Here is a 22,397-nt window from a genome sequence, read left to right as displayed (position 1 = left end):
GAGAACTTCAAAGAGGAAATCACCAAATCAATACCATTTACAATAGCCCCCAAGAAGATAAAATACTTAGGAATAAATCTAACCAGAGATGTAAAAAACCTATACAAAGAAAACTGCAAGAAACCAAAGGAGACCTACATAAGTGGAAGAACATACCTTGCTCATGGATAGGAAGACTCAACATTGTGAAAATGTCAATTCTACCCAAAGTGATCTACAGATGCAATGCAATCCCGATCAAAATTCCAATGGCATTTTTTTAATGAGATGGAGAAACAAATCACCAACTTCATATGGAAAGGGAAGAGGCCCCAGATAAGTAAAGCATTACTGAAGAAGAAGAACAAAGTGGGAGGCCTCACACTACCTGATTTTAGTACCTATTATACAGCCACGGTAGTCAAAACAGCCCGGTACTAGTACAACAGATACATAGACCAATGGAACAGAATTGAGAATCCAGATGTAAATTCAACCACCGCTGATATTTGACAAGGGACCAAAGTCTGTTAAATGGGGAAAAGACAGCCTCTTTAACAAGTAGGTGCTGGCATAACTGGATATCCATCTGCAAAAAAATGCAACAAGGCCCATACCTCACACCATGCACAAAAACAAACTCAAAATGGATCAAAGACCTAAATATAAAATCTAAAACAATAAAGATCATGGAAGAAAAAATAGGGACAACGGTAGGAGCCCTAGTACAGGGCATAAACAGAATATAAAACATTAACAACCTAGGTGCCCATCAACAGATGAATGGATAAACAAATTATGGTATATTCACACAACGGAATACTACGCAACAATAAAGAACAATGATAAATTCGCGAAACATCTCATAATATGGATGAATCTGGAAGGCATTATGCTGAGTGAATGCTTGCTTCCACCAGTATTATTCAATATTGTTCTGGAAAGACTAGTAAATGAAATAAAGCAATAGAAATAAATGAGATATATAGGAAATGGTAGGAAGAAAAAAAGTATAAATATTTGGGAGGGAAAATATCATTATTTTCAGATGCTATGATTTTCATACCTAAAAACTAAAACTATCAACTGAAAAATCAACAAAGCACTAAGAAGAGTATTGCATAAAGTAGATCAGCACAAGTTAAATATACACTGTTTTGTATTTCCTACATACCGTTTAGAGAAACTATATTAACAATCTTCAGAAAAAGTGTTACAAAACTAGGGGTAAACAACAACAAAAATGTGTAAAGGCTACATGAAGGAAACATGTTCCTGGATGGGAATACTCATTGCATAGATTTTGACTCTTCCTAAATTAATCTGTAGATTTAATACAATCATAAACAAAATTCTAATGGGATTTTATGAAGAAAACTTGGCAAGCTTCTTAATGAAGTTTGTTAGTAAGAGGAGTGTGCAAGAATAGCCAAAGAAAGTTTTAAAAAGAAGGCATACTTCAAAATATACACTAACAATAATAATTATAAGATGTGTGGTTAATGCAGAAATAGAAATCTAGATCAAAAGGATAGACTAGAACCAGGCCCGTATACACGGGAAGGTTTCGTATATGATAAAAAGAAAAGGATGAGTGGCCTTTTCAATAAATGGGGAAAGGCTGTTCTATTCAGTAAGTGGTTGAACAAAGATCTAAGCATGAAAATCCAAAGTGATAAAAAAAAATCGAACAAAATATAGGAAAATATGTTTATAATCCAGCAGGCAGAAGCAAGGACAAGGAGAGACTTAAAATTTAACAGAAGGAAGTGAAATAAGGGAGTAAGGCATCCAGGTAGCAGGAGGGGATGGGCTCAAGGACCATGGCTGGAGGGCTTGGAAAATAATGGAGGAAGAAAGAGGAGGTGAAAACATGGTGATTTGGAGACGGAGAAAAGGCATTTTTGAGAGAATTCATATTTTTTCTGTAAAGCAGGAGGCAAGGTTATATCCTGAGAATATTCGGGGAGAGAGCATTGATGAAGTAGAATCTTACTTCTTCACTCCTTGGCTTCCGGTGTTAGTATGAGAAAGAATCACATGACTATTGAAGTCCATCCTGAATAACAAGATGCATGGAATCCAAACAAGTATTTTTGCACATTAGCTTTTAAAGGTGACATTTTAAATAAGAGAACAGCTGACTTAGAGTAAACAAGTAATTAGTCAATAAATTTGCAGAATTCTTGCACCTACAGAAGGCCATCCACAACAGCCTTTGGGCTCAACACTTAGAAAGTTCTTCACATACCAAGCCCACATGGGTTGTTTGAGTTTCTGCTCACTGCCTCGTTATGCCCATACAAGTACAGAAGACCAGTCTCGCACTGCCCAGCCTTTGCTTGTCCTAAGGTGGCTTTAACTGAGTTTTGGGAGAGGCTGGGTCCCTCCCTTGCGCCAATATTAAAAGCTTCTCCTGTATATGGGATGTAATTGCAGTTGAAACTCTTTTGATTTATATTGTGCCAGACACAGTGTGGGTGTAACTAGGATATAAAAAAGCATTGCATAACTTTGGTCTTAATGTGCAGAGAGGACTGTCTTTAAAATAACTGCCAAAATAAGTGGGATTCCGTGGAAAATAAATATCATTACTTTATAAATTTTTAAACAAATAGTGAAAGTATGAGGAGATATTTTTTTCCCTCAGGAAAAATAATAACAACAAGCCTTCGGGAAAAGTCAAGGTTAAAACCCCATCCTTGCTGTCTAATTACTCAGTATTGAAATAACAGTAGACAGAGGTTCCATTCTTTTTGAAAAAGTAAAATTGTACCTTAGGAAAGAACTACCTCAGGATGCTAGTGCCAAAATATAAACCATTAAAATATTTTGGCATCAAGAGTGATTTTGTGTTAAAAACCTATGAATAGAAAGAGCTGAACTTACAAGTATTAAACTTATTAAATGGATTCTTTTAATTCATACAGGAAATTATATAGAAACAATCCCAGCCTTGAGTCCTGGAATACATCTTAAAATTATTTGGATTGGAGAGAGAAGAGTATAGTGCTATAAAAACGGCCAGTTACAAACTTCAAGATTGTGCCCCCAAGTCTCTAATGTGAATTAGCTCAGGGATCATTTGACTTAAAACCCTAACATTTTCCCCTTATCAGGATTTGTGGGTCCCTCATCCCAACACTAACCAACCTAATAATGATCCTCTCCTGCCCACTGTCCCTTGGAATTTTCAGTGAATGGGAAAGGAAAGGGGAAAAGAGGGAAGAAGAGAAGAAACAGGCAGGGACAATAACGGACGGGTGGGGAGGAAAGGAGAGGAAAAGGATGAGAGGAGGAGAGAAAGGACTTGGAGAGGAGAGAGGGCCCTCCAAGGGTTAGCATGTGAGCTTTTCTAGGCTTTTCCTTCTCTCCTCTGGGTTTCAGAATCAAGTACAATGACATCCAACAAATGCAAAATGGTGGCATAATACAGTGGCCAGCACGGAACCTTACACATAGCAGGTATTCCATAAGTATTTGTTGCATTTTGTTCATTGGTGGCACAGTTTTTGCTGACCCTAGATCAGTGGCTATCCAAGCACTAAGCCAGAAGCCACATCAGAATCACACCTGAAGGAAGTCAGCTCTGAACCCTCTGCCTCATGCAATTGGTTTAAATCTGACCTTTCTGGATCAAAGTCATCGACAGCTGGGGATTTGTGCTTGTGGCCTTGCTGCAAAGTCAGATGCTTCTCCTTGGTGGCCAGAAACTCCTGCTCCAGCAGTTCAAGATGTCCTTGCAGTTTTCCCAGGACCTACAGCAATGAAGTCACTGTAATCATTCATATGCAAACCTGTGAGTGCAGTTGTTTTCCCAGAAACATAATGAGAGTGTGCCTTCCAGTAGTGTCAAAACCAAGGCACCATCCTCCTTCTGGCAGCACCAATTGTTTTGTTTCAGAACTGACATCTAAAAATACACAACCTAAGATCCATATTGACATTCACAACACCCTCACAGTACATAGCTCAAAAAATACAGTTACTTCTGAAACTAAAGACACAAGGGAAAGAACAGTCCAAAGGACTAATAGACCACAGCTAATATAGCCTCCACCAGACTGAGTCCAGTACAACTAGATGGTGCCTGGCTACGACCACTGACTGCTCTGACAGGGATCACAGTGGAGGGTGCCAGACAGAGCGGGAGAAAAATGTAGAACAAAATTCTAACTGAAAAAAAAAAAAAGACCAGACTTACTGGCCTAACAGAGACTGGAGAAACCCCTAGAGTATGGCCCCCGGACACCCTTTTAGCCCAGTAATGAAGTCACTCCGGAGGTTCACCTTTTAGCCAAAGATTAGACAGACCCATAGGACAAAATGAGACTAAAGGGGCACACCAGCCCAGGGGCAAGGACTCGAAGGCAGGAGGGGACAGGAAAACTCATAATAGGGAAGCCAAGGTCAAGAAGGGAGAGTACTGACATGTCATGGGGTTGTTAACCAATGCCGTAAAACAATGTATGTACTAACTGTTTAATGAGAAGCTAGTTTGTTCTGTAAACCTTCATCTGAAGTTCAATTTAAAAAAAAAAATAGTTACTTCTGATTTCTCTCCCCAAACACACTCAGAGGCCTCTAAACTTCCTTAGTGGGACATTAATTAGCCCATATATTTGCAGAGTGATTTTCCACTTACAAAGCACTTTCTCATTCTTTATTCTATCTAATCCCCACATCAATGTCGTAAATGCTGCAACGTAGATTTTCTTATCCTCATTTTACAGAGGAGGAAATTGGAGTTCTGCTAGGAGGTATGTCTAAAGTCACTAGAACTTAAAAATGGGTTTGAGTCTATGGGCACTTGGAGGGTGAATTGGGGAAGGAACAGCTGAAAGATCTAACCAAAAGCTATGAATGGGTCTTCCAGACCTTGCCATGTGCAGCCTCGTGCAGGTGAATGTTTAAACTGTGCTGGTCAGGGGCTTGCTTAAAGATGTACAGAGTCTTCAGCCCTGCATCCCCAATCAGAAAACATTTCTTGAGCACTGCCCATGTCTGGCCCTGGGCCAGGGGTGTGAGAGATGAAAAATTGTGTCAGGCATAGACCCTGGTCTCAAGGATTTTATTCCCACTGGGTAAAGAGACCATGGATTGGTACTTTGCCGTGGCTCAATGGAAGAAATGAGACTTAATTCAGGCTTGAAGATGCTCAGAAGGGCCTGGAGCAGGTAGCATTCATGAAAACTGGAGAGGAAGGGATGAATTGGAGAGAGATTGCCAAGGAGAGAAATATAGTATAGTGAGACCTTGTAAGGTCAAAAACAGCAGAGTTCAAGTTCAGGCTCTGTCACTTATTGATTGTATGATTTTAGGCAACTTGAACTCTATAAGCTTCAGTTTGCTCATCTGTAAAATCAAGATCATAATAGCCCTCATCTCATATTGTTGTGAAAATTAAATGAAATAATGCATGAAATGCACTTGATATAGCACAAGGAGCACAGTAAATGCTCAATTGACAGTAGTTATGGCAATGATGATAATGATGATGGTTAAAAATGAAAAACAAGAGTTTGAAAACATACAGTTTGTTGTTGTTGTTGTTAGGTGCCATCGAGTCAGTTATGACTCATAGTGACCCTATAGGACAAAGTAGAACTGCCCCATAGGGTTTCCAAGGAGCAGCTGGTGAATTCAAACTGCCTACCTCTTGGTTAGCAGCTGAGCTCTTAACCACTACACCACCAGGGCTACTGGCTATAGCGCATAAAAAATTGCAAGTGTGGTAGGTGTATTCTACTTTCCCCACAGATCCATCCTCCATCTTTCTCTGTGCCCAGGAGGTTGACCTTTAATGAATTGCATCAGCAGTCTCCCTTACCCTCAGACTTGGTTGATTTCAGCCAATGGAAAACATGGGCAGCAGAGAGGGGTTGGAAAAGGTTGAGGTAAGAGATCTCCCCATGTCATCCTGGAACGGCTGTGCCACTATACCAAAGGCCACAGTGCTTGTCAGCTACTCCTACATCTACAGCTACTCTCTTCAGGCTCCAGTACCTGCTCCTCCCATGCCCCTTCAGACCTAAGGATGAAGCAGCTCCCCACTGTTACTTCCATGAGATGCTTTTCCATCCCTTATTTGTCTCCCGTGTAAATGATGCCTTATTAAATTCTCCTCGCTTACCTCATTCAGCTGAGTCATCTGGCTCCTGCCAGGACCCTGACTAATACTATAAATATCAAGACAATGCTTAGGTTTCTAGTTTGGGAGTTGGGAAGAATGTGATGCCCCTGACTAAAATGAGGAATTCGGAAAGGCTAACAAGTTTGAGCGAAGATGTCATTGTTGGCCAAGTTTGTGATGAGAGTAAGATATCAAGTGAAGACATACACAAACATTTGGAGCTACAGGTAAGAAGTTAGGACTGGTAATTTAGGAATTCGTAGCATGAAAATCGCATTTGAAGCCATGTGAGTGAGCTAGGTGTTCAAAGGAAAGAAGATAAGGAGGAAAGAGAGGAAAGTCAGTTATGAATTATAATTTAGGATCTTGGAATGCAAATTATGTTGAACAGTTTCTAAGTATAACCCATTACTGTCCAGTTGATTCCAACTCATAGCAAACCTATCAGACAGAGTAGAACTGCCCATAGGGTTTCCAAGGAGTACGTGGTAGATTCAAACTGCTGACCTTTTGGTTAGCAGCTGTAGCTGTTAACCACTATGCCACCAGGGTTTCCTCTAAGTATAAGTATACCTCATTTAATTCTCTTAACAACTCTGAGATGGGCAGACATGCTACAACATGTCTAAGATCATATAACCAATAAGTAGAACTAGGATGTAAACTCACTTGAATGTCTAAAATCCGAATGCTTTCTACTACACTGTGTGAACCAAGTTGAGAAGTTTTAGTCTTAGCCCTGTCTTCCAACACTGCACCAAATGGGCCTGGAACTCTCAGACCATTGTCAGGAGCCACCTTTACTCTCCTCTAAGTGCCAACCAGAATCCTGCTTACCCGCTAACATTAGGAAGAAGCTTCCTGAATGGAGGCCTCTGAAGACTAGTGCTTTGAACCAGTTCTCTCTGCTTTGCCCGCCCTTTTTAATTCTATGTTCTCCCAATTCCTGAAAGCCTGACTCTTTGGAAATCTCCTTTGTCATTGACTCCCTAACCCCTGAAATCTGCCTTCCCTGGATCCACTACTTCATTGAAACTAGGCTTGCTGAGGTCCCTCGTGACCTCCTGGTTGCCAAATCATGCTCACATCTTGCATTCCTTACTTACTGGAACATTTGATAGTGTGGCCCACTCCTCCTTCTTAAAACCCTCTTTCCCCGTGGCTTTCACAGCTCTGCTCCCTTCAGGTCTGCCTCTGACCTTTCAGGTTACTCCTTGTCAGTCTCCTTTGTAGACTCTCCTTCTTTCACCTGCCTCTGGTTTCTGTCTCCCATGATTCTATCCTTGGCCCTCGTTACTTCTCTACGTATTTTACCTGGGCAACCTCATCTACCCCATAGTTTCAACCCACAATACCCAAATCTACTTTTCTGGCCCAAACAACTCCTCTGAGGTCCAGATCCACTGCTCCAAATGCCAACTGGATGTCCTATTAAAAGCAAAACAAAAAAACGTGTTGCTGTCAAGTCAATTCCAATTCATGATGACCCTGTGTGTTACAGAGTAGTCCTGCTTCATAGGGTTTTCTTGGCTATAATCTTTATGGCTCTCATCCACAAGAGCCAAAGTACAACCTTGAGTATATCCACCTTAATTTAGAGACTATCTCAAGAATAGATTTGATGCACTGGACACTAATGACCAAAGACCAGACAAGTTGTGGGATGACATCAAGGACACCATACATGAAGAAAGCGAAAGGTCATTAAAAAGACAGGAAAGAAAGAAGAGGCCAAAATGGATGTCAGAAGAGACTCTGAAACTTGCTCTTGAACGTCGAGTAGCTAAAGCAAATGGAAGAAATGGTGAAGTAAAAGAGCTGAACAGAAGATTTCAAAGGACGGCTCAAGAAGACAAAGTAAAGTATTATAATGAAATGTGTAAAGACCTGGAGTTAGAAAACCAAAAGAGAATTCACTCAGCATTTCTCAAGATGAAAGAACTGAAGAAAAAATTCAAGCCTTGAGTTGAAATACTGAAGGATTCAATGGGCAAAATACTGAACGATGAAAGAAACATCAAAAGAAGATGGAAGGAATACATAAAGCCACTGCACCAAAAAGAACTGGTCGACTTTCAGCCATTTCAGGAGGTAGCATATGACCAAGAACCAATGGCATTGAAGAAAGAAGTCCAAGATGCACTGAAGGCATAGGCGAAAAACAAGGCTCCAGGAATTGACAGAATACCAATTAAGATGTTTCAACAAACAGATGTAACTCTGGAAGCGCTCACTCGTCTATGCCAAGAAATTAAGAAGACAGCTACCTGGCCAACTGACTGGAAGAGATCAATGTTCATTCCCATTCCAAAGAAACGTGATCCATCAGAATGCAGAAATTATTGAATAATATCATTAATATCACACGCAAGTAAAATTTTGCTGAAGATAATTCAAAAAATGGTTACAGCAGTACATTGACAGGAAATTGCCAGAAATTCAAGCAGGACTCAGAAGAGGCGAACGAGTGATATCATTGCTGATGTCAGATGGATCTTGGCTGAAAGCAGAGAATACCAGAAAGATGTTTACCTGTGTTTTATGGACTATGCAAAGGCATTCAACTGTGTGGATCATAACAAATTATGGATAATACTGCAAAGAATAGAAATTCCAGAACACTTAATCGTGCTCATGAGGAACCCATAAAAGGGGATACCGCATGAATAAAATCAGGAAAGGTGTACATCCTTTCACCATACTTATTCAATCTGTATGCTGAGTAAATAATTCGAGAAGGTGGACTATAGGAAAAGAATGAGGCATCAGGATTAGAATAAGACTCATTAACAACCTGCACTCTGCAGATGACACAACCTTGCTTGACAAAAGCCAACAGGACTTGAAGCACTTACCGATGAAGATTAAAGACTACAGCCTTCAGTATGGATTACACCTCAACATAAAGAAAACAAAAATCCTCACAACTAGGCCAATAAGCAACATCACGATAAATGGAGAAAATATTGAAGTTGTCAAGGATTTCATTTTACTTGGATCTACAATCAACGCCCATGGAAGCAGCAGTCAAAAAATCAAACAATGTATTGCATTGAGCAAATATGCTGCAAAAGACCTCTTTAAAGTGTTAAAAAGCAAAGACAACACTTTGAGGACTAAGGTGTGCCTGACCCAAGCCATGGTATTTTCAATCACCTCATATATGTGCTAGAGGTGGACAATGAATAAGGAAGAACTGATGAGTTTGAATTATGGTGTTGGTGAAGAATATTGAATATACCATGGACTGCCGGAGAATAAACAAATCTGTCTTGGGAGAAGAAGAGTCTGAATGCTCCTTAGAAGTGAGGATGGCGAGTCTTCGTCTCACATACTTGGGACATGTTATCAGGAGGAATCAGTCCCTGGAAAAGGACATCATGCTTGGTAAAGTAGAGGGTCAGTGAAACAGATAAAGATGCTCAACGAGATGGATTGACACAGTAGCTGCAACAATGGGATCAAACATAGCAACGATTGTGAGGATGGCGCAGGACCGGGCAGTATTTCGTTCTGTTGCACATAGGGTCACTATGACAGCACCTAGCAACAACAACACAATCTTTATTGAAGCAGATTGTCAGGGCTTTCTTCCATGGCACCACTGGGTGGGTTTGAACCACCGATCTTTAGGTTGATAGTCGAGTGCGAACTGTTTGTGGCACCCACGAACGTTTTGGATGTCCTATAGGGAGCCCAAAGTCAAAGTGTCCCAAACTGAACTTGACATCTTGCCTCCTGCCTTCCTCCCACACCCATTCTGAACTGGCTTCTCCACTTTTATTTCTGACCTTAGTTGCCCAAGCCAGAAATCTGGAATTCATCCAAGCTTCCTCCCTTCCCTTATTCTCTCCCTTTCAATCTGCCACCACTTCCTTAAAACCTTAGGGTTGGCCCTCTCTCCATCCTCACTGCCAGCCTCGGTTCAGGCTCTCATAACTTGTTATCTGGATTAGGGCTTCCTAACCAATCTCTCCGTCTACAGTCTTGCCCCCATGGTGCTTGCCCATTTCCCAGCTTTAAATCCTTCAATGTTGCCCATCACTCAGGCTCAGGATAAAATTTAGGCTCCTTAGCATGACTTAAAGGCCTTTCATGATGTGATCTTTGTCTAGCTCTCTAGTCTGCTCCCTTCTACTACACCACACGTACCCTGAGCTCCATCTGGTAAATTACAGTGCAATACAGTTCCTCACACTATCAGCACTTTCTTGCCCTTGGGATATTGCACCTGTTATTTCTTTTTCCTAGGACACCCTTTTACCCCCTACTCTGCCACCTTCACCCCTATTCCTCCTGCAATGCCCAGCCCAGAAGTCACTTCCAGAAAGCCTTCCAAAATGCCCCCTGTCTGGGAAGGGTGGGCCTCTGCTAGGCTGCCAATAGCATCATGGATGACATTTGTCAACATGCAGTTTACTTGTCTGTTTACCAGTCCCTTGTTCCTAGGAGACTATAAGACACTTCAAAAATAGACTGTTTCTTTATTTTAAATCCCTAGGGCCTGGCAGAGAGTCTGGGACATTGGGTTGTTGTTATTTGCCATCAAGTTGATTCTCGCTCACGGTGACCCTATGTCCCTGGATAGTTCAAACAGTTAAGTGCTCAACTACTAACCTTGAAAACCCAATAGAGCACAGTTCTACTCTGCATACATGGGGTTGTCATGATAGGACATAGGAAATGCCTGATAAATGTCAAATGAATAAAGGAGTTATTTAATATGATGAATGAATGAATGAATAATAAACTGTGTCTTAGCACTTGAGTCCTCTTGATTCCTCTCTATACTCTCTGGTTTCTGAAGCACAGCCTGCCCTGAATTTTGCTTGCATTAACGTCAGGATTTCTGATCACCTGTTGCTGACCCAATGGCCCCAACTACATCTTCTACTTCAGCACATTTCTGGTTCTCCCAGTCTCAGCTTTTTGCCCCACTGCCCTGTTCCACCCCAGCCTCCCATGCCCCCGGCACCGACAAACAAGGCTGTTACGGTGATGACATAAATTAGTGATTTTACTAAACACTGAAGCAAGCAAGAGTGTAAAAGTAAAAAAAATTCTGATCTTAAAAACATAGCTTCAAGATCTGTCTTAGCAGCTTTCAAAGCTTAAATATTTTATTGCCAAATACCAGCAATTTTTATAACCTTGTATTCACCAGGCCTCATAACACATGCCCAAGTTGCCCTTTATAATGGCTTATATTTTCTTCTCTTGACTCTACCATGTTCTTAGATATATTACTAGGTGACTGGTAGGGAGTAACAGCCATAAGTGATAGATCCTCTGAGAAGATAAGCGGGCTAAATACATATAGAAACAGAATTCTAGGCCCTGTAACACAAAGATAGCTTAATCTTTAGCAAAACATTTCCTACCAGTACATTTCTACTCCCCCCAACATAGAGAAAACATGATGCTATAAAGTCATTTGTATTTATCCATGCCCAATTTCCTAATAACAATTTTTAAAAACAGGATAAAATTTATTACCAGTCTTCTTTGCAAATAGGGAGAGTCCTGGGTTATTCTTTTGGAAAAATCTTGAACCTGCAGTGAAAACAATGCAATATTTCATTAATGGCATTGTGTCACATGTTTGAATTTGTTTACTTCTATTGTTCATAACAAGCTTTAAAAGTATTACTTTAGCCTTCAGTTGATCGGTCTGTTCTTTTAACTTCTGACACATCTTTTTCCCTTTTGATATATTTTGAAATATGTAAGAACTGGAGGAAGAGTCTTCCTGAGAAGTTGATGACAATTTAAAGAGACTTGTCTTGGATTCTATTCCTATATAAGAAAGAATAAGTTTTGGCTACCACTTATATCAACTTATCACAGTTTTTTTAAGTACTGAAAACAGAAGTCTGTGGCGATCACCCCTATTTACTATTTTTCAAAAAGCCCACAATATGTACATCCACTTCTAAGAAGTTTAAAAATGATAGTACCTGTAAGAAGTTCTTGGTGGATATGTGCTGTAGGTTCCATCTACACAAGGAAAGGATGAGAAAACATTACTGCTGCTTAACAAAGCCATTATTCAGAATGACCAGATGCGTTCTGGTCATCACAGAGGTAGTCAGTGTTGTGGTCAAGAGCCAGGGCCCTGATGCTAAGGTTGAATTCCAGTTCTAATACTTACCTGCTGGGTGACCCTGCAATTGCTTAATCATTTGAAGCCTAAGATTCTTTTTTTTTTTTTGTACTTTAGATGAAGGTTTACAGAGCAAACAAGATTCTCATTAAACGATTAATACACATATTGTTTTGTGACATTGGTTGTCAACCCACAACAAGCTAACACTCTCCCCTTCTTGACCTTGGGTTCACTATTACCAGCTTTCCTGTCCCCTTCTGCCTTCTCATCCTTGCCCCTGGGCTGGTGTGCCCATTAAGTCTTGTTTTGTTTTATGGGCCTGTCTAATCTTTGGCTGAAGGGTGAACCTCAGGAGTGACTTCATTACTGAGCTATAAGGGTTTCGCGGGGCCCTACTCTTGGGGTTTCTCCAGTCTCTCTCAGGCCAGTAAGTCTGGTCTTTTTTTTGTAAGTTAGAATTTTGTTCTACCTTTTTCTCCAGCTCTGCCTGGGACCCTCTATTGTGATCCCTGTCAGAGCAGCCAGTGGTGGTAGCCAGGTACCATCTAGTTGTGCTGGACTCAGTCTGGTGGAGGCTGTGGTACTTGTGGTCCATTAGTCCTTTGGACTAATCTTTCCCTAGTGTCTTGGGTTTTCTTCTTTCTCCCTTGCTCCTGAGGGGGTGAGACCAGTGTAGTATCTCAGATGGTCACTCACAAGCTTTTAAGACCCCGGACTAGCCTTAGATTCTTTAGCAGTACAATAGGGATAGTAATAGAACCTACCTCATGGGTTGCTATGAGGATTAAATATTAAATATTTACCATGTCTGGCATGTACTAAGCATTCAATACATGCTAGCCATTATTACTATTGTATCTGATACTATTATGTGGAATACTCAAACATTTCTTCTCTTGAAACTAGGCATAAGCTCCATGAGGACAGGGACTGTTGTTGGGCTTGTCACAGCTCTGTTGATGGTGCTCTCACTAGCACCAAACACTTAGTAACCATGGTCCTGAGAATAATAGAAAACAGTGTGCGTTAAGTTCCAAAATGCGTGTCAAGACAGTGATTGTTTACACAGGACTTGACCCTTTTCTACTTGCCACAGGCTGACTGGACAGGGGTTCATAATTCCAGAGTGACTCACTTTGAGGCCTTTATCATTGTTCCCATCACATAAAGCCCAAAAACATGCTGGAGCCAGAGAGATAAATGCTTAGTGGACAAATTAGACTATGATTGTTATGAATATCTCAAGTACACTACAGATGTGAAACCTATAGAGCTCAGTTCTCCAATCCGACTCGACAGGACTGGAGAAAATCAGACAGCAGACCTCAGACTCCCACTGCCTGAGGGAGGTGAGCCTGATGTCCATTCTGCTCTGAATAACCTCAGGGCACTGAGCACTGTGTGCACCCAGAGACTTTCTCTCTCCAGCACAATGAGGAACCCTGAGACTTCCCAATGTCAGTGGGGTACAGATCTCTCCAACACCTAGAAAAGCATCCCAGTTGTGGCAGATGGGCTGCTGCCTACAGGAGGGGGGTTCTACTCCCCAGAGGGTTTAGTTGAAAGAAAAGAGAGTTGAAGCATGAAGGAATGGAAATGGAAATAGTAGAGTGGATTATTCCCTTTCAGGGTGCCTTTCATAAAGGAGCTTAAAAGAAAAATCATACAGTCCTGGAAAAGTGCCAAAAACTAAAATGTTTACTTTAGTCATCAAAATGAATTTGCCTTACTATACCAAAACCAATCCATTGCCGTCGAGTCGATTCTGACTCATAGCAACCCTATAGGACTGAGTAGAACTGCCCCATAGAGTTTCCAAGGAACACCTGATGGATTTGAACTGCCAACCTTTTGGTTAGCAGCTGTAGCACTTAGCCACTATGCCACCTTACTATAGAACCTCAAAAAATCAATGAGAACATATTGGGGAGTTGGGTAGAAGGATGGGAAGATGAGGTAAGAGGAAAAAGGAATTGGCAGAATTTAAGCATTAACAAAATTTTGCACTAAACAATTATCAATATAACAGCTTGAAGTATGTTATCTAAGATCTTAATTCAATTCGATGTAGCATTAATAACTAAGGGTATAATATATGTAAGACACAAGGCCAGGTCTCTGGGGGAAGTTAGGCAATGGAAAGATAAGACAAGATTGCTGCCCTCCAGAGTCTTCCAATCTAGTGGAAGAAAGAGATACTTCTCCAAATTATTATGACACAAAGCATCCTGAGATAAATGTTCTGACAGAAGCACAAAACAAACAAGGGTGGGAAAGAGTATGACTTGGGGGAATCTGAAAATTCCTGTGGCACAAGTAGGACTTGAATAAGGCCATGAAAATAAGCAGGTCTTGGGTAAGTAGAGACGACGGGACAGTCCATGCAAGGCAGGTGCTCAGAGAGTTCAGGATCTGAGGAGAGGTTCCAACCAGCCAGTTAACAGGATGACAGTCCGGGAGGAAAGGAGCTTGTATTCTCAGACAAGGTTAACCAGTTGCTGTCGCATCAGTTTCAACTCATGACAACCCCTTGTGTGTAGAACTGTTCTCCCCATGAGGTTTTCAATGGCTGATTTTTCAGAAGTAGATTGCCAGGTTTTTCTTTGGAGGCACCTCTGGGTGGACTCAAACCTCCAAGTTTTCAGTTAGCAGCTGAGCACTCTAACTGTTCATAACACCCAAGGACTCCTTAGAAGGGTAGGATGAAGTAAAAAAAAAAAAAAAAAAAAAGGAGAGGCCCAAAGTCCATGTTGAAGAATTTAGTAGATTTTGTTCTCTTATAATTAGGCCAGCCCCTGATTTTTCCAGTGAGGACATCCACCAAGCTTCTGAGAAGTCATTTACTCGGGGTGATCCAGAACGAGAACTAGAACCCAGCTCCATGCTCCCTCCTAAAATCCACAGTGATATAGATGAGCTGTGATACTAATTATGTATTCACTGGAGACTACTTTCTCTTACCTGTATTTCTCGTGAAGTTTCAACAGTTTCCTTTTTCTGCTCTTGATGTTGTTTTTCAACACAATTTGATCTAGGCATAGTTTCTAAAAGATCTTGCACAAGAGCTGATTCATCTCTGAAGTCAGGAGAAGATCTGACTTGTCTGGATACTGTAAGTGGTTTATTAATTATATTATTTTTAGGGATTTTCACTTTGGGAGCAATCTTAGAGAAATCAGGGAGCTGATAATGAACTTGACCTTGGCCATATTTGAATCCACTCCAGGAACTTGATTTTTCAGTCTGTTGTTTCTGGGGTGACTGCCCTTGGAAACTTTTTTGTTTATCATCTGGACTCTTGGTTTTAGTTAGAAAGTTTGAATTCCCTTGAAGGCTGCTGTGTCCAGCAACCACTGGCTCTTCTAAATCAGAGATGTTTTCTTCTTTTGTGATTGGAGAAAAACTGGGCTTACTGCTGTCTTCACCACCCCTTCTGGGGTTGAGTTGGTCATCAAGTTCTGGGATTTGTTCTTTTGGCCAAGATTTCTTAAAATAACACAAAATAATATTTTTAATAATAGGTTCATCAAAACCATCAGCATTAGAGATCTCTGGGAGAGTTTCACAATCAATACCTTGGCCTTTTATGAATTCCTCTTTGGAAAGATGATTGAGTAAAATATCAGAAATGTTTGACTTCGAAGTGCTTTCTTTATTAGGTGGAATATGAAGAATTACAGTGCATTGTTTCTCCCTATCATGTTTTTTGTTGACAGCATTTTCGGTAATTTTATCTAGAATCACGGCCATATCCGCATTTCTGCAGGCCTTATTATGTGTAGCCTTTCCCTGAGGGTCATCTACTGCTAAAATAATTTGATGTGAGACATTGAGAATGTCATTTTTTGTAAAATTGTAATCATTGCATATCTTAATTTGGGGGATAGCCCCATCATAAGGCAAATTCTCCTGCGGCATGTAAGTTGTATCTTCTGAAAAACCCTCTTCATCCGTGTATGTGCAGCCTGATCTCTCTTGTTCTCTGGTGCCTGATATTGATGTCTTTAATTGTAACAACAGATCTTCTGGTCTTCCTTGATCTTCATCGTGTGTCCTATTCTGTGGGAAATGAGAAGAGCCTCATTGTAAATTATACTGGAATAATGTATAAAATTATGCTTATCCTGGCATCTATAACTGACCAAACCCCGGATGCTTTTCATTTAGAGAAATTCAGTTATAAACATGAAGGCAAGCACAACCAAAAGCTAAATACTGGGTTAACATCATCAGTGGTATAAAAGTGAGGAATTAAAAAGAAAGGGAACCTTTAAATTTTTTAAGATTTTCATTCCTTAAATTTTGAGGGAGACACTGGTCTGTAGCTAATGACCAAAAATTTTCAACGTTTATTAACCTCTCTTAGGAGATACTATTTGAAATTTGTTCTTTCAAAATAGGATTTGGGGATGCAAGTGAAGGAGCCCTGGTGGCACAACAGTTAAACACTTGGATGCTAACCAAAAGGTTGGCGATTTGAACCCACTCAGCAGCTCTGTGGGAGAAAGACCTGGTGATCTGCTCCCACAACAATTACAGCCTAGAAACCCTATGAGGCAGTTCTATTCCATCGCATGGGGTCACTTTGAGTTGGAATCAACTCAGTGGCATCTAACAACAACAATAATCTCTAAAGTAGAAATTTGGGATGCACGTAAAGTGTTGGTTTTTAAAAGTACGGTGGCCATGATTTTTCTACACACCACTGATGGGTTTCTAAGTTGTGTGGCACTGGGAGCTGGCTCAGCTCAAACATTACCACCCACTTTCTCTGCTCTGGTGCTTTTTCTCCTGTCCCTCCAGACATTCTGATCTCCTTCTCCTGATTTTCCCTTGGATGCCCACAAGGGGCCCACAAGGACTGATGGAAATATGACCAAGGAACACTAGGGCCTTTTGAACACCTGGAGGCCAATCTGCAGCCAAGCTTCCTCCTCTAATTAGGACCCAAGCAGGAACCCAGTTGGAGAGGCTGCCTTTCTTTTAGCAATCCCGACCAGCTGCCACATCCCAGGACATAGCAGCGTCTCTTGAGAATTCATCAGAAAATGGTCAGAGCAAAACCAACTGCTGGTGGTATGAGCCTTTTTTTTTTTTTTTTTTTTAACAAAATTGAAGACACCCGTTTAGATATCTCATGCTTAATTAGTCACTCATGCTTGATTAGTGAACTTTTGGGGCAGCTCCTTAAAAGTAGTAAAAATTGCCTTAAGTTTTAGATGGAGTAACCAGGCTTGAAGGAGCCCTAGTGACACAATGGTTAAGCACTTGGCTGCTAACCGAAAGGTTGGCAATTCGAACCCACCCAGTGGCTCCAAGGGAGAAATACTGGTGATCTGCCCTGGTAAAGATTACAGCCTAGAAAATCCTATGGAGCAGATCCACTCTGTCACATCTGGTTGCTATGAGTCGAAAATTGACTCAATGGCACCCAACAACCAGGCTTTGACTCAATCTGAGCACCAGTACATCTTGGCTGTTTACTAGGCCAGGGTGACAGCAGCCACAGGTTGACCCTCACTGAGTAGACCAGCTCTCTTGCCACACCATAACAGGACTGGACTAGCTGATCTCTGAGATGCTCTCCACGTCCGAATTTTTCTGAGTCTATGAACTTGTAATTTATTAAATAAGCAAAGCAATATGTCTAACAAAAAAATTTTTTTGAGCTTAATCCTCTGAGAGAAAGGAGTACAAACTAAATGTGATAAAGACATTTGTGAAACATTGTACAAAAATCTTAATTTATAGATATACGCCCATGATAAAGGACCCAAATAAAAAATATATGTTTTATTGATGACAGAGAGAAATCACTGCAGGATTTCTTTAAATCATTTATAGTATCTAATATTTACTGTAAAATGAGATACATTTTCATCAGCAGAATTGCAGACTACTCTAACCCAAGCTGAAGGACAAGGGACAATGCTTCCATGGGAGTCAAAGTCATAATGGGAGAGTAGGAGATGAGAGACCTGGATTCCTGGCTGGCTCCCCAACCTATTAGCCATATGTTCTTGGGCAAGTTATTTACCTTTTCTGAGTCTCAGTTTCCTCTTCTGAAAAATATGGATAATAATACCTAGTTTACAGGCTTGCTAGATGATTGCTTACCTGAGATAATGCAAGTAAAGCACTTGGCATAGTGCCTGACTCAGAGTGAGTGCTCAACAAACAGTAGTTTAAAAATGATGTAAAAACAAACCAAATTCACTGTTGGAATACTGAAGAATGCCCAGGTACAGAAGGCTGGGCACCCTTTACCTGTGGGAATATTTAAAGGATAAAGGAAGAAATGGCACATGGGAGACACAATCTCTAAAAGAGACTCAAAATTATTTTTAAAATCTACCTGTAAATGAACATACGGTTTGATAGTGAAAAATATCACTAAATGATGTAAAATAAAATTTTGTCTATTTTCTGAGGGCCAAAAAAAAAAAAAAAACACAATATCTTTAAATGTCTACAGAGAATAGAGAAAAGGAAAACAAATTCAAATTCTAGTTTTGCAGAACACTTAATGACCCAAGCTACCACCCCAAACTCATCCTTATGCTCTCTTTGTACCCTGGGGCCCATTGCTGAGCTCCAACACTTCTGGCTAAGGATGAAAAGACTCTTTGGTAGCCAGATCCCAATTTCTAAAATATCATTCTGTTTAAACTGAAAAAATTTAATTTTTGCTATGACTTAAAAAAAGAAAGAGAGAGATCACCAAAATAAACCAGAAGCCTGGAGTCTCTTTCATTACACCCAGGAAAACAGCTTCTGTTATCATCGTCATCATCATTATTATTACTATTGTTATTTTGCAAAATATCAAGAGGATTTTTTTTCTGTAAAAGCAATCCACATCCTTAGCACTGTAATGGGTCCCTTACGGGTAGCTGGAAGAAACTGAAACATCTTCCCACATCAACACCCAGCTCAGTCTTGGAATCCAAAGACACCTTCAAATTCCAGTCAGAACCCAACAGAACCTTCCTACTGAGCCCAGTTTGCTTTACTGAAGTCAAGTGAATCATCTGGGGCCATGACTGCTCATGTAGCTACGCTGGCCATTATGTGCTCAGCAATAGCTCATAAATCACTCTGAGCAAGTGACCACTCTGAGCAAAGGAGGCCAGGACAGCACAGTCACCCCCCCCCGCCTGTAAAAACAGCTCCATCTGGGTGCTGTGCCGGGATGAGCAACAAGGTGATCACCATGCTAACAGCTATCCCCCGTGTGGTTTACTTTATTACGAAGTCTGAATTTGGCCCTGAAGTGCTGACTTAAGCTCACTAACTTGCCTTGTTCAAGAAAAGAGGACTATGGCTGGGAATCTACTGGACTCAATTAAGAATGTCTATAGGTGGGGAAAAAACAAAGCTCCTTAATTAGAGGCCAAAAATGGTCAGTGAATCATTGTTTCTGCCTGGTAGGTGATGTTCTTCTACTCACTCAGCCCATTTAGTGATAATACAACATTGTATATTGGAAGACTGCTTTCACCATCAAAGGAAAACTGAGAGGTAATGTGCCTGGGACAATCTCTCAACCTTTCCCCCTAATATCCTCTGTTCTGTGTTTAGATTTCTGTGAGCCTCCATATAAACCAGGGAGGGTGTATACGATGCAGAGGTAGAGGAGACAGCAGGCAGTGCTTCCGCCCATCCTTCCCTGCCTCCCTCCACTAAAGGAAGAGTTAGCACAGCCAGATAACACCCTCAAGTCCTAAATCCACTCTTCTAACATCAGCCCTACTGACTTTGCAATGACAAGGAGAGTTAACTGTTGTAGGCAATGATTCAACAATCGAAATTTCTTCTTCCTGCTTTATAAGTGTGTCATCTAGAATGTGAACAGATGACAGGGGCTTTAAGTAATGATCCACCAATATTTTGTACAACACAAAGCAGTAGGCTGCTCAATGTCTTCAACAGAGACAATACTATAATCAGCACAACGAGGTAAAACAAAGACAGCAGCAGTAGAAACTCACCTACATTGTGGTGTCTCTGGACAGCACAGGCTGAACTGCTTGCAGGGCCTTGCAACAGATGAGCAATCCTCTAATTTTAAGTCATCTTTTTTTCAATAGTTGGGAGTTGACTGCAGTTGAATAATAGAACAAAAACTGGGCTTCAAAATCATGATGTGCCTGCTTCTCCGGGGTTCCTTCAAGGGCAAGAAATCAGCTTTGAAGACCACACAGGGAACATACCCTGTGATCTAAAGTTTGATCTTTTTTTGTCTTTTAAGAGCATTAAAAAAAAGCCTAGTTTGACTCTTTTAATTTTTCACATTCCCTCCCTCTGTTCCTTGCTCAGGATTTCTATTTACCCATGGAAGAAAATAGGAGATGGCTCAGAAGAATGTGTCCTAGGCCACGCCCAAGGGTCAGGTATTCATGGATTTGTCTCCAGTGTACGGTGTTTTTAGATTAAAATATTTTCAGAGGTAATGTGATACAGGCCCCCTCTGCAGTGACTGCATTTGATGATGCTCTGGTAATCCTATCAGCTAACTTTACCTCAGAAATGCAGGGTGCCCACAAATGCAGTGTCTATGACTGTAACCATATACCATTCAATGTGGCAGTCTGGCTTCAGCCTGTATTGTTGAGTGGCAGAAGGGAGGCACTGTGATGGAGCAACAAATCAATCCAATACTCCCTCAGGAGCCAGAAGAATGTATTATTTACAGACAGTCTTAGAGATATATTCCTTCTGTGAGCGTGCATGAATCTGATGACCAGCTGTTACAAATTATTTATCTTGAAGTAATTTTAAAAGTCAGAAAAAAATCTTTTGAAACTATCAGTAAATGAGTATTTGGAGAAGCTGCTTCTTGGTGTTTTACCAGCAGCCTACGCTTGTTTTTTCCCTTGTTCTTTGGAAGGTCAACGCTGTCTTTTTATCCATTTTTATTCTTGACACAGCCATGTAAACATCATGGATTGTTTAATTTGTACTGTAAACCATGGACTTCTGCTGGGCTTTTGGAATATTGAGAAAACTCTTGCCAATTGTTTTTTTTAAATAATTCTTTTTTTTTTTATTATTGTACTTTAGATGAAGGTTTGCAGAGCAAACTAGTTTCTCATTAAACAATTAATGCACACATTGTTTTGTGACACTGGTTGCCAACCCCATGGCATGTCAGCACTCTCCCCTTTTCCACCTTGGGTTCCCCATTGCTGGTTTTCCTATCCTCTCCTGCCTTCTCATCCTTGCCCCTAGGCTAGTGTGCCCATTTAGTCTCATTTTGTTTTATGGACCTGTCTAATCTTTGGCTGAAGGGTGAGCCTCAGGAGTGACTTCATTACTGAGCTATAAGTGTGTCCACGGGCCATACTCTCAGGGTTTCTCCAGTCTCTGTCGGACCAGTAAGTCTAGTCTTTTAAAAAAATAATTCTTAATGATAAATTTTAAAGTACATTTACTCAAAGAAGTATGATAAAAAAGAAAAGAAAAAAACCTCATCCCTGAAACTTCTCTTTCTTTCCCTAAATGTTCTAACATAACATTGGCAACCTCTGTCTAGAGATAAGAAGGGCCAGAGTATCTCAGGAAAACCCTTCCCCCTTTATCTAGGGCCTTCTCCCTCTCTCCTCTGCCCTCCACCTCCTGATTAAAACAGGAAACACTGACTTAAAATTATAAAATCTTTTAAGATAATGAATAAAATGTCAAAAGAGCTATGCACCTCTAAATGGTTTTTTAGAAGATATGATCTTGATAAAAGTCTATCCTCACATTAGAAAAATTCTGGAGGATATATTCCCCAAATTTTTATGTGGTAGGGTTACAGATAAGTTTCATTATCTTTTTAGTGCTATTCTTTCATTTAGTAAACAAATATTTATGGAGCATACTTATTCAATGCTAGGTACTGGAATCAAAAAGTATATATAGAAAATGGTTAGGAGTATGGCCTTTGGTGCCAGACCGAGTTTGCAACTGGTCTGCTACTCACTAGCTGCGCAACCTTGGGCAAGTTGCTTTACTTTTCTGTTCCTCAGATTGCTCATCTATAAAATGGGGATATTAATAGCACTACTGTGTAGAGTTGTTGAGAGGATTACATTTGTTGATTTTTTAATCAACGCTTAGGAGCCCTGGTGGTGTACTGGTTAAGAGCTTCGCTGCTAATCAAAAGATTGGCAGCTCAAATCCACCAGCCGCCCC

General features: G+C 40.6%; 1 protein-coding gene across 1 annotated transcript in view; it reads right to left on the bottom strand.

Moving 5' to 3' along the window:
- AKNAD1 (AKNA domain containing 1) overlaps nt 1-18,365 on the bottom strand; it is a 51,621-nt gene extending 33,256 nt beyond the window's left edge. The window contains 6 exon segments of the mRNA XM_004388064.2: nt 3,607-3,737; nt 11,609-11,665; nt 11,763-11,908; nt 12,070-12,109; nt 15,180-16,277; nt 18,336-18,365. Coding sequence (XP_004388121.1) covers nt 3,607-3,737; nt 11,609-11,665; nt 11,763-11,908; nt 12,070-12,109; nt 15,180-16,277; nt 18,336-18,365 — 1,502 coding nt within the window.
- Between the last annotated feature and the right edge of the window lie 4,032 nt (nt 18,366-22,397).

This window comes from Trichechus manatus, unplaced genomic scaffold (assembly GCF_000243295.1).
Source record: "Trichechus manatus latirostris isolate Lorelei unplaced genomic scaffold, TriManLat1.0 scaffold00204, whole genome shotgun sequence".
In the NCBI taxonomy this organism is placed as follows: domain Eukaryota; kingdom Metazoa; phylum Chordata; class Mammalia; order Sirenia; family Trichechidae; genus Trichechus; species Trichechus manatus.
The sequence above is the reverse complement of the archived record's forward strand: the minus strand, read 5'-3'. Positions and strand labels throughout refer to the sequence as shown.